The sequence below is a fragment of the Saccharomyces kudriavzevii genome (assembly GCF_947243775.1).
Source record: "Saccharomyces kudriavzevii IFO 1802 strain IFO1802 genome assembly, chromosome: 15".
Taxonomy (NCBI): Eukaryota; Fungi; Ascomycota; class Saccharomycetes; order Saccharomycetales; family Saccharomycetaceae; genus Saccharomyces; species Saccharomyces kudriavzevii.
This window is the reverse complement of record NC_079286.1, coordinates 581,284-595,477: the sequence shown is the minus strand read 5'-3', so window position 1 is coordinate 595,477 and position 14,194 is coordinate 581,284. Positions and strand designations below refer to the sequence as shown.

The window sequence follows — 14,194 nt, the reverse complement described above, 5'->3', positions numbered from 1 at the left end:
TACCGAACCTTTCCACGGAACAAGGAGTCGAGAGCGAGGTGTATTGAATCGCGATCATGGTCCGTGGGATGAGCACACACTCACTCGACCGAGTCTTGACAAAAACAGATAGACTGTCTCGCACCGCCTGCCGTGGACGATTCCGCGGAAAGGGGAGGGCAGTGCTGCGTTCCAAGCCGCCTGATTCCGCGGGAGGCAAACTCATCGGAACAGTCACTCCGTGGACGACTTCGGCGGCAAGGGCCGTGATTCGAAAATCGTTGCAGCAATGTTGGTTCGTGGTAAACGTTCGAAGGAATAGAATGTGACATGTTCGCGCAAATGAACTTTAAATTTTTTATTGGTATTCTTGTATATCTTGTACCTTTACACTGTGTATTCACCGACGTCGAAGGCTGTGTAAGGGTACATCCACATAAAATAAAATTGATTCTTTCATGATAGCAGGCAATTGTCACACCTATCGAAAACGTTTATCCCGATACCGATGGCTAACTTGATGTTCCTCATAAAATCACACGTTTATCTTATCGTTTTACTTCCTTTTTCAACCTTTGGTTTTCTTTCAGTTGGTTGATTATGTCAAGTTACTTCTCTTCCGAAATTTGTCAAATTTAAAGATTAGAATACTGACAAGGTGAGAGCTTGAGTGAAGTAAATCATCAAAACGATTTCATTATTATCTCTGTGAAATTGACAATGCAGAAAGGTCTATCTAACATTATATCCAAGCACCTACTATACCACGGGCTATATATATGCGTACGTGGTAGTTCTTGTGAAAGCGTAATCCAGCGAAAGTGCGATATTTAGCGGGGCCCTATGCATTGAACTATGTGCATAGCTAGCACATTTTTTTCCTTCTTCGAATGCTCAATTTTCTACTATCGTTTCTATTTATTGTAAGTCTTTCTGTTACCCGTCATTTAAACCGATGCGGGACCGCGGGAAGTGAGCCGGCCTCCCTTAAATATGCATCGGTTCTATTCCTCTAAATCGTACAAAAGATAATGTGTTAAACTGCTTCTCTAAGCAACATAATACACGTGCAAGAGCATCACTACATCGTTTTGATTTTAATTTCATTTGGATTGGTTCAGCATCAGTATTCAATCAAAATAAAACATAAGAATTTTGCAGTTCTCTTTCCTCTCTTTTAGCTTAGGTCCCTAACGCCGTTACTGCTTTACCTCATTCCATCATAAAGAAAGCTATGTTCAATTTAATTTTATGGCCATTATTTTTGCTTACTTCGGTTGCTATTCCCTTGCAGCTGACGCTGGAAGTCATTTTTCTGACCTCTTCTGTTAACTTCTCAAAGGCAAGTGCTGCCAAAACCGCTTCTTCTTTGGGTCAATCTCCGGTGGTTATCACTATCTATAAATCACTGCTGAAATATTGGAGTTTTTACGAATTCGTACATTTTATTTACCTTTATACTCCTATCGATGCTTTTTTGAATTTCTTACCATTTACATCTTTACTTATGTTGTTTGGAAGTATTTGCTTGACAAGAGAATTGATATATGATTTCATTAGTTTCATGGAATCCCAAGGCAAGCTTACTGGGTTTCTTAATAAGATAACAGAACCGAACTTTAACAGTTACCTACTGCTTTCCTCAATTTATAATGTTTGGTTTGCAGAAGACACCAATGACAAATTCTTATTTGGTAAATTGACACAGTTTCTAATTTCTGTAACGAAAAAATACGAATTTCCAAGAACCTACTACTTATCAAGAGCTTCTGATTTTCTACAAAATCTGATATTGACAAAGTTGAGACCCTTTGTAACAGACCAACCACAAAGCGACAGAAACAAATATCAAAGTCAAAACGGTAGCCCTGAGTCTTCAAAGAGTGAGACCGACGACCAGAAGACCTCACAGCAATCGTCATCTTTTGAACAAAATTACACAAGCGCAGAATTTCCCAATGACTATGATTTCATGGAGGACATCCTCGAAGAAACGACAGAATTAGATTAAATTATTTTTTTTTCTCTTTCTTATCGTTGTGGTTTACTAAAATCTAAGTTTACAGTGAACACAACGCAATTTTTGAGGTGACAGAAACAAAATCCTCTTTCCTCCCCAAGTATCTACGCATATGTATGCATTTTTAGAAAACAGAGAAATTTTTTTTCTTTTCTTAGTAGAAAGTTGATGCTTTCCGCCCCACTTCCTTCTTCAGATATCCGTATTGTCACGCCAAAGTAAAAGCTGCTACTTCGAATATTAAAGAAAGGGTATTCTGGAAAAAAAAAAGTTAGAGCAGTTCTGGCAATATATCACACCTTGAAATCAAAAAAAGTTGCATCAGCCAATTATCATCTTCGCAGCCGAAGGATTGGTTCTTACGACTAAAAAATCTAGCAAAGTGTACGAACTTATTCGTGATATTTCATAACTGTATATATCATGTTTCCCCAATGACGAAGCATTGGATCAAAGAAATCCGTAATGATAGCGGCAACAGACATGATTAGCGTCAAATCGCTACACACATTGTTACCCTATGCGGCGTTGAAAATGATTTTTCATTTTCTGATTTTTTTTTTCACTTCGTAGTCGCTTTGAAAAAAGTGGCAAACAAACAAGAAGTGGTTGATACTCCATGCAATAGTTAACTGGCCACTACTAAGAGCAACCTATAACGGATAGTGACTTGTCGAAGTAGGGAGCAGCTTTATAACACTAAGGAATTTGGATATTGCACTTATTATTTTTTTTTCAGATTTACAGACAGTTCGGATAAGTTTTGTATATCGTATATTTCAAAAGAAGAAAATAGCAGTCAAGAACTAATATTAAGAACACAAGAACAGGATAGGAAACGCAATCAGCTCCACGCCTCTAGAATTCTTAAGAACAGAAAAACAAAGGCCGCAATCAAGAACACAAAAATAAACAACAAGAATGTCTGACGTTGCAAACTCAGAAAAGTATTATGATGAGGACCAATATGGATTCGAGGATGAGCGTGCTCCAATTACTGCGGAAGATTCATGGGCTGTTATATCTGCATTCTTTCGCGAGAAAGGTTTAGTTTCACAACAGCTTGACTCCTTCAATCAGTTCGTTGATTATACCTTACAAGATATTATTTGCGAGGATTCTACGTTGATTTTAGAGCAGTTGGCACAGCATACTACCGAATCAGATAACATTAGCAGAAAGTACGAGATTAGTTTTGGTAAAATCTATGTCACAAAACCTATGGTAAATGAATCCGATGGTGTTACCCATGCATTGTATCCACAAGAAGCACGTTTGCGTAACTTGACGTATTCGTCCGGTTTATTTGTCGACGTTAAAAAGAGAACATATGAGGCTGTCGACGTTCCAGGTAGAGAATTAAAATACGAGTTAATCGCTGAAGAATCCGAAGATGATAGCGAAAGCGGAAAAGTTTTCATTGGTCGTCTACCGATTATGCTGAGATCGAAGAATTGTTACCTAAGTGAAGCTACAGAATCAGATCTATACAAATTGAAAGAATGTCCCTTCGATATGGGTGGTTATTTTATCATCAATGGTTCCGAAAAGGTTTTGATTGCACAAGAGCGTTCTGCAGGTAATATTGTCCAAGTATTCAAGAAGGCCGCTCCATCTCCAATTTCTCATGTAGCAGAGATTAGATCTGCTCTCGAAAAGGGTTCCAGATTCATCAGTACTCTTCAAGTCAAACTTTATGGTCGTGAAGGTAGTTCGGCCCGTACTATCAAAGCTACTTTACCGTATATAAAACAGGATATTCCTATTGTGATCATCTTCAGAGCTTTAGGTATTATTCCAGATGGTGAGATTTTAGAACATATCTGTTACGACGTAAATGACTGGCAAATGCTAGAAATGCTGAAACCTTGTGTTGAAGATGGTTTTGTCATTCAGGATCGTGAAACTGCACTGGATTTTATAGGTCGTCGTGGTACTGCCCTGGGTATAAAAAAAGAAAAGAGAATTCAGTATGCAAAGGACATTCTACAAAAGGAGTTCTTGCCTCATATTACTCAATTAGAAGGTTTTGAAAGTAGAAAGGCATTTTTCTTAGGTTATATGATTAACAGATTATTACTATGTGCTTTAGATCGTAAAGACCAAGATGATCGTGATCATTTCGGGAAAAAGAGATTAGATTTGGCAGGTCCATTAATGGCCCAACTTTTCAAGACTTTATTCAAAAAATTAACTAAAGATATTTTCCGTTACATGCAAAGAACTGTGGAGGAAGCCCATGACTTTAACATGAAATTAGCCATTAACGCAAAAACCATTACATCAGGGTTGAAGTATGCTTTAGCCACCGGTAACTGGGGTGAACAAAAGAAGGCCATGTCTTCAAGAGCAGGTGTTTCTCAGGTGTTGAATCGTTATACTTATTCATCCACTTTATCACATTTAAGAAGAACCAATACTCCTATCGGTCGTGATGGTAAATTAGCCAAACCACGTCAATTGCATAATACCCATTGGGGACTAGTCTGTCCTGCAGAGACCCCAGAAGGTCAAGCATGTGGTTTAGTGAAAAATCTCTCACTTATGTCCTGTATTTCTGTTGGCACAGATCCAATGCCCATCATTACTTTTCTAAGCGAATGGGGTATGGAACCACTGGAAGATTACGTGCCACATCAATCACCTGATGCCACAAGAGTATTTGTTAATGGTGTGTGGCACGGTGTCCATAGAAACCCAGCCAGATTGATGGAAACCTTAAGAACCTTGAGAAGAAAGGGTGATATCAATCCAGAAGTATCTATGATTAGAGATATTCGTGAGAAGGAACTAAAAATTTTTACAGATGCCGGTAGGGTTTATAGACCATTATTTATTGTTGAGGATGATGAATCACTTGGTCATAAGGAATTAAAAGTTAGAAAGGGCCATGTTGGTAAACTTATGGCTACAGAATATCAAGATATCGAAGGTGGATTTGAAGACGCGGAAGAATATACATGGTCAACATTATTGAACGAAGGTTTAGTAGAATACATTGATGCTGAAGAAGAAGAATCCATATTGATTGCTATGCAGCCCGAAGATCTCGAGCCCAACGAAGGCAGCGAGGAAAACGATCTCGATGTTGACCCTGCTAAACGTATCAGGGTGGCACGTCACGCTACAACTTTCACTCACTGTGAAATTCATCCATCCATGATTCTTGGTGTTGCTGCATCCATTATTCCATTCCCTGATCACAATCAATCTCCCCGTAATACTTACCAATCTGCGATGGGTAAGCAAGCTATGGGTGTGTTCTTAACAAATTATAATGTTCGTATGGATACAATGGCCAATATTCTATACTATCCCCAAAAACCGTTAGGTACTACACGTGCTATGGAATATTTGAAGTTCCGAGAATTGCCTGCCGGTCAAAATGCAATTGTCGCCATTGCATGTTACTCAGGTTATAACCAAGAGGATTCTATGATTATGAACCAATCTTCCATTGATCGTGGGCTGTTCAGATCCCTATTTTTCAGATCTTATATGGACCAAGAAAAGAAGTACGGTATGTCTATAACGGAGACATTTGAAAAACCTCAACGTACAAACACATTAAGAATGAAACATGGTACATACGATAAGTTAGACGATGACGGTTTAATTGCGCCTGGTGTCAGAGTTTCAGGAGAAGACGTGATTATCGGTAAGACGACACCTATCTCGCCAGATGAAGAGGAACTAGGTCAAAGAACGGCATATCATTCGAAGCGTGATGCTTCTACACCATTGAGAAGTACCGAAAATGGTATTGTTGATCAAGTCTTAGTCACAACAAACCAGGATGGGCTGAAATTCGTTAAAGTTCGTGTAAGAACTACCAAGGTTCCCCAAATTGGTGATAAATTTGCCTCTCGTCATGGTCAAAAGGGTACTATCGGTATCACATACCGTAGGGAAGATATGCCATTCACAGCGGAAGGTATCGTTCCAGATTTAATCATCAATCCTCATGCAATTCCATCACGTATGACTGTTGCGCATTTAATTGAATGTCTGTTAAGTAAAGTGGCAGCATTGTCCGGTAATGAAGGTGATGCCTCCCCATTTACAGATATCACAGTGGAAGGTATATCTAAATTATTGCGTGAGCATGGTTACCAATCTCGTGGGTTTGAAGTCATGTACAACGGTCACACAGGTAAAAAATTAATGGCCCAAATTTTCTTTGGTCCTACATATTATCAACGTTTAAGACATATGGTAGACGATAAGATCCATGCCAGAGCGCGTGGCCCAATGCAAGTCTTGACAAGACAGCCGGTGGAGGGTAGATCAAGAGATGGTGGTTTAAGATTCGGAGAAATGGAACGTGATTGTATGATTGCACATGGTGCCGCTTCATTTTTGAAGGAAAGATTAATGGAAGCATCCGATGCCTTTCGAGTCCATATTTGTGGTATTTGTGGGTTGATGACGGTCATTGCCAAATTGAATCATAACCAGTTTGAATGTAAGGGATGTGATAATAAGATTGATATTTACCAAATCCATATTCCATACGCTGCAAAGTTATTATTCCAAGAACTAATGGCTATGAACATAACACCACGTTTATATACGGATCGTTCAAGAGATTTTTAGAAAATAATGTTGTAACTTTAAAGAAAATAAAACCTGAAAAAGAAAAATTCAAAAAGAAAAAAAACCAAAAAAATCTTTTTGCTGTTGATCCTGTTGACGAAGGATCAAAACGAAAAAAATATAATGATAAAAGAAAAGGTCTAGCATGCTTTGCGATAAGCCGGGAAAGTTTTCAGGCAATTAAAAATATTTAGAAAGGGATAACGAATAAAGTGGGACTTGCAAAATCCGTCTCCAGTCCCGTTTTGAATTTTTCTAAATGTAAGTAGAATCTTTTTAAAGAATATTAATGAACTTTATTAAAGGATCCTAAACCCTAACTTTCAAATAAGAACTTGTATAAAAGATTTTGAAAAAACCTATGTATACCCCTCAGAGCCAACACGGTTATATATATCCGAGATCTTCATTATTATTTATTGGGCGTGAAGTTTAGTGTGTGTTTTGATTGAACAATATATAAAATACACGTATATACATGAAGCTGAAGCTAAAAAAGGATATATGAACAACGCAGAAAATATGGCTCACCAAATTATTTCAATTGGTTCGAGATTAACTCCTTTATAGATTCTGGTATTGATGACTGCTCATGAGCAAAAGCAGTAATATTCTGTTTGTAAGGATTGTCACTGCCATCGAACACTTTTAAACGGTCTAATCTTTGTTTTCTTAGTTTATTTTTGGGCAGCATACCACTAACTGCCTTTTTCAAGATCTCTCCAAAACCTTTATCTGCAACAACCTTTTCCATCGTCTGTAACTTAAGCTGGCCAGGTCTACCTGAATGAGACCAGTACGTCTTCTGCTCGAACTTCTTACCTGTCACACGCATTTTTTGACAGTTCGTTACCACTACATAGTCTCCAGAGTCCTGCGATGGATGGTATATTGGCTTATGTTTACCAATCAAGGTGATCGCAATTGCTGAGGCCAATCTACCTAACGTCCTCTTATCACGGGCAACATCCACGTGGTGCCAAAGACGCGCAAATGCCAACCCACTGTGTCCGATTTTCTGAGACATCGATTAATCAAATAGTTACTTTAATACCGATTTCCCTGGCTACGTATTCGTCCTTGTAGAGTTCTTCTTCCCTCTTATCCAGCAAATCTTAAGATTCTATCAAACGATTTGACGTTATACGGGTAACGACAAATAAACAGAATGAATTCGCCAGCACTAGAACTACCCAAGTAGCTATAAAGTGCAGTACTACATATTTGAGCAGCATTACTTAATTGCATGCCACTCCATCTTATACTACAATTTGTATACAGTACAGTACTAAGTGAAAGCTCGTTCAGAGCTTTCATCATCTTTTTATATACTGGTTATGCTATTTAGAAAAGCTATGATTATTCACAAATGGAGTAAAAGGTCACCTGGTTGATTGACAAATTCAATAAATGCATGCGATTGTTCTCATGCAACGCGTAAATCTCTTGTGCGGTTGACGTGACGGAACCTGCCTAAGGAAGCAACAAGTTCTGAAGTTCCACTAGGCTTTCGCGAGATGCGCAAAATCCACGAGTAAAATAAAGATGTATACAATACAAAAAACCCATATGTTCAATCCACAATAAGGCACCCCTGCATTTTTGTTTTGCGATTCGAGACCGGATACTCAAGCATAAAAAATGAATTACCAATGGTGGCTTTACTTGCTATATGCCATCGGACTACTCATGGCCCTGGGCCCATCGTATATTCACCCTGATGAACATTTTCAATGTATCGAAATTTTGGTCATGCAATTCACGAAGATTAAAGGTACCGTACCATGGGAATTTGATCCCAACTTTGCTGCCAGAAGTTACGTCCCCTTACTACTGATTTACGGGCCACTGTTCACCATCCTAAAGGCTTTTCCCAGCGTCCATAATAACCCAATATTAATCCTGTATTTAATGAGATTACAAAACTATCTAATGACTGTATTGTGTTGCCATTTTATAATACCCAAACTTGTAAGGAGTGATAGAAAGACCGTACAATCTATCAAAAAAATTTTAATTCTAACTTCCTACGTGACGTGGACTTATCAAACTCATACGTTTTCCAATTCCGTAGAAACACTTATCTTGATGACAAGCATCACTTTAATGGAAAGCATAGTGGACGAAAAAAATATTGAAGAGAACAACTACAGAAAATCAATTCTATTGGGATTTACGTTCAGCCTTGGAGTTTTTAATAGAGTCACATTTCCTGCATTTGTCCTTTTGCCGTGCTTGATAATATTTTGGAAATTTTACCGGATTCATAGGCGATCCTTTACCTTGCTTTCACTTTCATTTCTATTTTCATCATATCTATTCGTTCTTATTGACACATATATCTTCAATTGCGGAAAAGGATTTGTTTTTGCACCTTGGAATAACCTGAAATACAACCTCAATGTGCAGAACTTACAATTACATGGGTTACATCCCAGATATACTCATTTGCTGGTCAATTTACCACAAATACTGGGACCCGTTTTGGTGTTAGCAATTTTGTCCGGTTACAAACTCGATAAATTGTCCACATACGCAATAGTATCAGGTGTACTTTTTCTATCGCTTTTCCAACATCAAGAATTGAGGTTCCTAATTCCATTAGTTCCACTGTTCGTGACGAATTTAAATTGGACCCCCATGAGCTCGACCTTAGTAAACGGAACATTGTTCAAAGGAGCTTGGTTTCTTTTTAACATAATCATGGGCTTCATCATGGGGATTTCTCATCAAGGTGGAATAGTCCAATTTTTGGGAGATTATTCCAACTCACACACTGAACCGATGGGTGTCCATATATGGTGGAAAACATATTCGCCACCAACGTGGATGTATATGAACGATTCGCTAACTATCTCTTCCGTTGTCGATTTACAGAATGGAGTTGAGTCGATAGAGGAAATAGCATTCGACGTGGGCCTTCATCATGTTATAGATCTTAAAGGAAGTGATCTGCCCCTTTTGAAGGAAACAGTCAAGCGATTACGTTTGAACGGAATCGAGACTCCGCTAATTTTAATAACGTCCGATTCAATGATGTCACAACTGAAAAAATTGATGAGAGATGAAACAATAAAGTTGGTACCGAATCGCCATTACTCATTTCATTTAGATTTGGACCACTTTGATTTTAATGATTTCACGACTTTTAAGACGGGGCTTACCGCTTATTCCATTGAATAGGCATAAAATCAGTTATATGGAGGCATGTATGGCATATGGTTACTCGCCAGTGGTTCCAAAATGTACTATCACAATCATAGAATATCTTCCCACGAATCGCAAGAATATTTAAAACTAGTGTGGGATGTTGTATTTTTGTAACATGTAAAAACCCTTGAAATCCAAGGTAAGTGTGTTGTCGATATTTTTTAAAAATGAAAGTATTATAGCAATTAGTAAATTTTAAAACTTATAACTAATACAAAATTTCAAGAAATATGATGACACTTTTTATACAAACAAGTAGAAAAATATTGAAGATCAATTATCATTGTGTAGTATCATCTACCTAATATCCATGAACTACAAATTTTGACTTTGAGCAGTTGTAATGTCATAGTTGCAATTAGTCTGGCGCTATCATTTTGTTACCCGAACAAATCATAAGAACCGTTAAAAAACAATAGTGGTGGATATTTTTTAGGATTATAATCGATGAACGCAAATCAAAAAAAGTTGAACAGAAGAATTAGACGCAGACGTAGAATGCTAATAAAATGAATAAAATCTCACTCAAGCTAGGAAACAAGAACTTGAAAAAGAACGTTTCCAAGAAATCCAAAAAGAAAAACTCTTCACAGAAAGGCAATTTATTCAGTCTGGATGGTACAGAAGTAATAAGCCCGCCGCACAGATCCCAAGATAAGATAAGGATTCAAAGTATTGATAAATTTGATCTCGACGGAGAATCCTTTTCCAAAAAGAAACTAGTGATCAAGCTAACTGAAAGTACAAATGCGCAAAACACCGCAACGTCTTCTGAAGAATATGTCACTGAAAAAGAATATAGCGAAGTACCCATAGAAGAATTTGGAGATGCATTACTTCGAGGTATGGGATGGGAAAGTGACCTTGAGGAAGATGCTAAAAGGGGAAAAGAACAGAGTGAAATGAAAGATATTTCCAATGTCTCACGAATACACCCTGATGGACTGGGAATTGGTGCAAAATTGAATAAGGATATAAACGTGGAGAGGAGTTCATTTATGCCCGTTGCAAAAATTGATAAACTAACGGGCACCAAGGTTAGTGAGGAAAAAAAAGAGGAAGCTGAATCACGATAAGGCTTGAATATATAATTTAAAGTACTTACTATATACATTTCACATTTTTATAAATGTTCTGAAGGTACCATTCTTAATTTAGCTTTTTTTTTTTTTACTTTTTTCTAATAATTGAAATGCAAGGGAGGGATTAGGCAGACATGTGCAAAAAATGATTAAACCATAGCGCCAAACCCAAACAACAATAGTTGTGATGCAAAAGTGGTACCCCATTGTTTCATCCAGTCGTTTTTGTTTCTAAATTCCCAGTCCTCTACTATTTTGGTTAAATCAACATATAATTCCATGGTGATTTGGTCTAGTATCTGATTGATGTTTATCAACTGCAAGTCTGACAAATTTTTGACCATCTTACAACGCAAAACAATTTCATTGGCGTCGAAATTAGGTTGATTATGGAACTTGATGATTTCTTTTGTGGAATTGGAAGTTGCTTTTGTAGTCAAGGGAAACGACTTTCTTTGCCTGTTGATCGAGACATTGGGAGAGTTCCAAATTATAGAATTCTTCAATCTTTCGTTTTCCGTAAAATCTTTCAATATAGGATTTACCATTCCCTCATATGAATTGATAAAAGTTATAATAGGTTTTAATTCATCTAGCGAAACAATGCTGTCGCCCGTCGATAGGACGGGGGGCTGCTGAGGGAAAGTTGTTTTCAGATCTTTACAAGTTATCCTCATATCGACCACTGCATATTTTGATTCGGATGATAGATGGGGCGAAGAGTTTGTTAGCATCACATCAGCCAGTATTTCAACTTGACCGTCTTTCAACCAATTAAACTTGCAGTTATCGTTGAATTTTAAGTCGTTGATGTTGATGAAATTTAGTCTTAACGTTGTTACGTAATTAGGATCGTCTTGTTCGGCGACGGTTTGGTAGTTTCCGTGACTATTGTCGTTGAAATCAAATTTTGACGTTGTCATCTGATTTCTGTTGTTGTTCTCAATAACTGCTGTTAATCTTTGTTGCCTCTTGAACAGGTTGAAAAGGGAGTTATTTATTGAACCAGAAAATGTCTTGGCACTCAAAACATCCGGGATGAAGTGATTAAGTCTTAGTCGTGGTAAAGATAGATTATAAATGGAGAATCTTAACTTTGGAGCTTCCGGACCACTCTGAGATTGCTTCAGAAAAATTTCTGAATCGGTAATTTCAATAAAATTTGAAATCTTCAAGAAATTCTCAGTTTTTTGGTCACCTTGGAAAGAGTTTATTAACTCAATAAAATTTGACAAATTCAAGGACCCTCTTATACCGTATACGGAAACATTCGAAATCAAACCCTTACCGAAGAGCCAATTTTTCAAAGAAACATTCAAGTTAATGTGATGAAACTTTAAGTCTAAATCTAAGCCTTCATCCAGGACGTTTAGATTTTTTATGAGTATCGAGTTTGACTCCCAGTCTGCAGATAATGCCACAGTTGGTGCTTTATCATCTGACGAAAAACTAATTTGCAAACCACGATCGGAGTGCTTATGATCATTCAACAAGAATTTCAAAAGTTTTTCATATATTTTCTTTTCATGAATGTATTCCTGACTAAAAACAGAGTTAATAACGAATAGATAAAACGAAATAAAAGTCGTAGTGCTCAATAAAACCCATAAGACTTGTGATAATAGCAGCCATGACGCGATGATGCTTATCTCGTTCAAAGAGAATGGCCTGTTATTTTTAATTAGGATCCACTTCAGATTGATTTTGAACCTCTCTTGAAAATTTTTGGCATCTGCCAAAAGCGATTGCTTGAACTCTCGTTCATTATTTTTCCTTAGTAAAATGGTTTCAATATTGGAAGCCTTGGTGGTAAACCTATCATTATTCGGAAAGGATTGCATAAACCTCTGGGCAATCAAACATTTGACAGGCAACAGACTCTTACGAGGTACCATCAAAGATCGAAAACTTCCATGGAGGGCAGTAGTGTAAGTGCGCGAACAGCGTCTAATGAGATGGCTTGTAATTGGGAGCAATAACCGCTTTACTATGGGGGTCTTCAAATGTGTGGCTAACATGAATTTTATAAGCCTCCCACCACCTGATTGTTTCTACGTACCTTTTTGATAAACTTCCTGGTATGAAATCTATGTATAAACAATATGCATCCCGCTAGAATAGACTAAGGATTAGTTGGGACCAATAATGAGAAGTAGAAAAACGAAAAGCAATAAAATATTATTTGTGCTTTCGTACGAGCAATTATTAACATATAAAATTTACAAGGGCATGTGCAAAAATAGCAGGGCTAAGTATATTTTTGGATAAAAAAGGTTAGGTCAATAATGATTGTCTTTCATCACATATAACGGGAGATTGCAGATTTTATCAAAAATTTTCTTGTTATTATCGTTCCGATGCTCATCACTAAAGGAAGGTATAGTCGAAGTAATAAGTAACAGTAAATAACTCAATCTCCGTTCAGCAGGGAAAGTCAGTCGCACGAAGATTAAAATACAAGATGGTTGCACCTACTGCTTTAAAGAAAGATACTGTGGCAAGTGTGGGTGAAGAAGATAGCAGCAAAAGTAGAATTATAGGAGTGAATAATACGGAAAGCATTGAAGAAGACGATGAGGATGAGGATGAGGTTCTTTTGGATGATACCAAGGATAGCGCAGCAGGAAAAGAGGGAAACAGCGAAGATGGAAGTGAGAAAGTGCGGGAATCTAAAACTGTAGTGGTTGATGACCAGGGGAAGCCTCGTTTCTCTTCAGCCAGCAGATCACAAGGTAGCAAAATAAAATTCGAATCGAGGAAGATCATGGTTCCACCACACAGAATGACGCCATTGAGAAATAGTTGGACAAAGATTTACCCCCCATTGGTTGAGCATTTGAAGTTGCAGGTCAGAATGAACCTGAAAACCAAATCAGTAGAACTAAGAACAAATCCAAAGTTTACCACGGATCCTGGAGCCTTGCAAAAAGGTGCCGATTTTATCAAAGCGTTTACTCTAGGGTTCGATCTAGACGATTCCATAGCATTATTAAGGCTAGATGATTTATACATCGAAACTTTCGAAGTCAAAGATGTCAAGACTCTAACAGGCGACCATTTGTCAAGAGCCATAGGTCGTATTGCCGGTAAAGATGGTAAGACGAAATTTGCCATTGAGAATGCCACAAGAACAAGAATAGTCCTGGCTGACTCCAAAATTCACATCTTGGGTGGATTTACCCACATCAGAATGGCAAGAGAATCGGTGGTCAGTTTGATCTTAGGTTCTCCACCGGGCAAAGTTTACGGGAACTTGCGTACCGTTGCATCTAGATTGAAAGAACGTTATTAAGCGTCGACCGTAGTC

The 14,194-nt window shown here is 37.7% G+C and overlaps 7 protein-coding genes across 7 annotated transcripts; 5 read left to right on the top strand and 2 right to left on the bottom strand.

Annotated features, from left to right (window-relative positions):
* Positions 1-1,213: 1,213 nt before the first annotated feature.
* ATG40 (Atg40p) lies at positions 1,214-1,990 on the top strand (the record flags this gene model as incomplete). The annotated part of the gene is made up of 1 exon (XM_056231329.1): positions 1,214-1,990. The coding sequence occupies one exon, from the start codon at positions 1,214-1,216 to the stop codon at positions 1,988-1,990; it is 777 nt and encodes a 258-aa protein (XP_056085159.1).
* Positions 1,991-2,920: 930 nt separating this feature from the next.
* Positions 2,921-6,595, top strand: RPB2 (DNA-directed RNA polymerase II subunit RPB2; the record flags this gene model as incomplete). Its single annotated transcript, XM_056231328.1, has 1 exon — positions 2,921-6,595. The coding sequence occupies one exon, from the start codon at positions 2,921-2,923 to the stop codon at positions 6,593-6,595; it is 3,675 nt and encodes a 1,224-aa protein (XP_056085158.1).
* A 535-nt stretch (positions 6,596-7,130) lies between these two features.
* MRPL23 (mitochondrial 54S ribosomal protein uL13m) lies at positions 7,131-7,622 on the bottom strand (the record flags this gene model as incomplete). Its single annotated transcript, XM_056231327.1, has 1 exon — positions 7,131-7,622. The coding sequence occupies one exon, from the start codon at positions 7,620-7,622 to the stop codon at positions 7,131-7,133; it is 492 nt and encodes a 163-aa protein (XP_056085157.1).
* A 614-nt stretch (positions 7,623-8,236) lies between these two features.
* On the top strand, positions 8,237-9,778 carry SMP3 (glycosylphosphatidylinositol-alpha 1,2 mannosyltransferase; the record flags this gene model as incomplete). Its single annotated transcript, XM_056231326.1, has 1 exon — positions 8,237-9,778. One exon carries the CDS (start codon positions 8,237-8,239, stop codon positions 9,776-9,778), a length of 1,542 nt encoding a protein of 513 aa, XP_056085156.1.
* A 536-nt stretch (positions 9,779-10,314) lies between these two features.
* SPP2 (spliceosome ATPase-activating subunit SPP2) lies at positions 10,315-10,881 on the top strand (the record flags this gene model as incomplete). Its single annotated transcript, XM_056231324.1, has 1 exon — positions 10,315-10,881. The coding sequence occupies one exon, from the start codon at positions 10,315-10,317 to the stop codon at positions 10,879-10,881; it is 567 nt and encodes a 188-aa protein (XP_056085155.1).
* Positions 10,882-11,036: 155 nt separating this feature from the next.
* On the bottom strand, positions 11,037-12,905 carry MDM32 (Mdm32p; the record flags this gene model as incomplete). The annotated part of the gene is made up of 1 exon (XM_056231323.1): positions 11,037-12,905. The coding sequence occupies one exon, from the start codon at positions 12,903-12,905 to the stop codon at positions 11,037-11,039; it is 1,869 nt and encodes a 622-aa protein (XP_056085154.1).
* A 443-nt stretch (positions 12,906-13,348) lies between these two features.
* Positions 13,349-14,179, top strand: PNO1 (Pno1p; the record flags this gene model as incomplete). The annotated part of the gene is made up of 1 exon (XM_056231322.1): positions 13,349-14,179. One exon carries the CDS (start codon positions 13,349-13,351, stop codon positions 14,177-14,179), a length of 831 nt encoding a protein of 276 aa, XP_056085153.1.
* Positions 14,180-14,194: the final 15 nt, after the last annotated feature.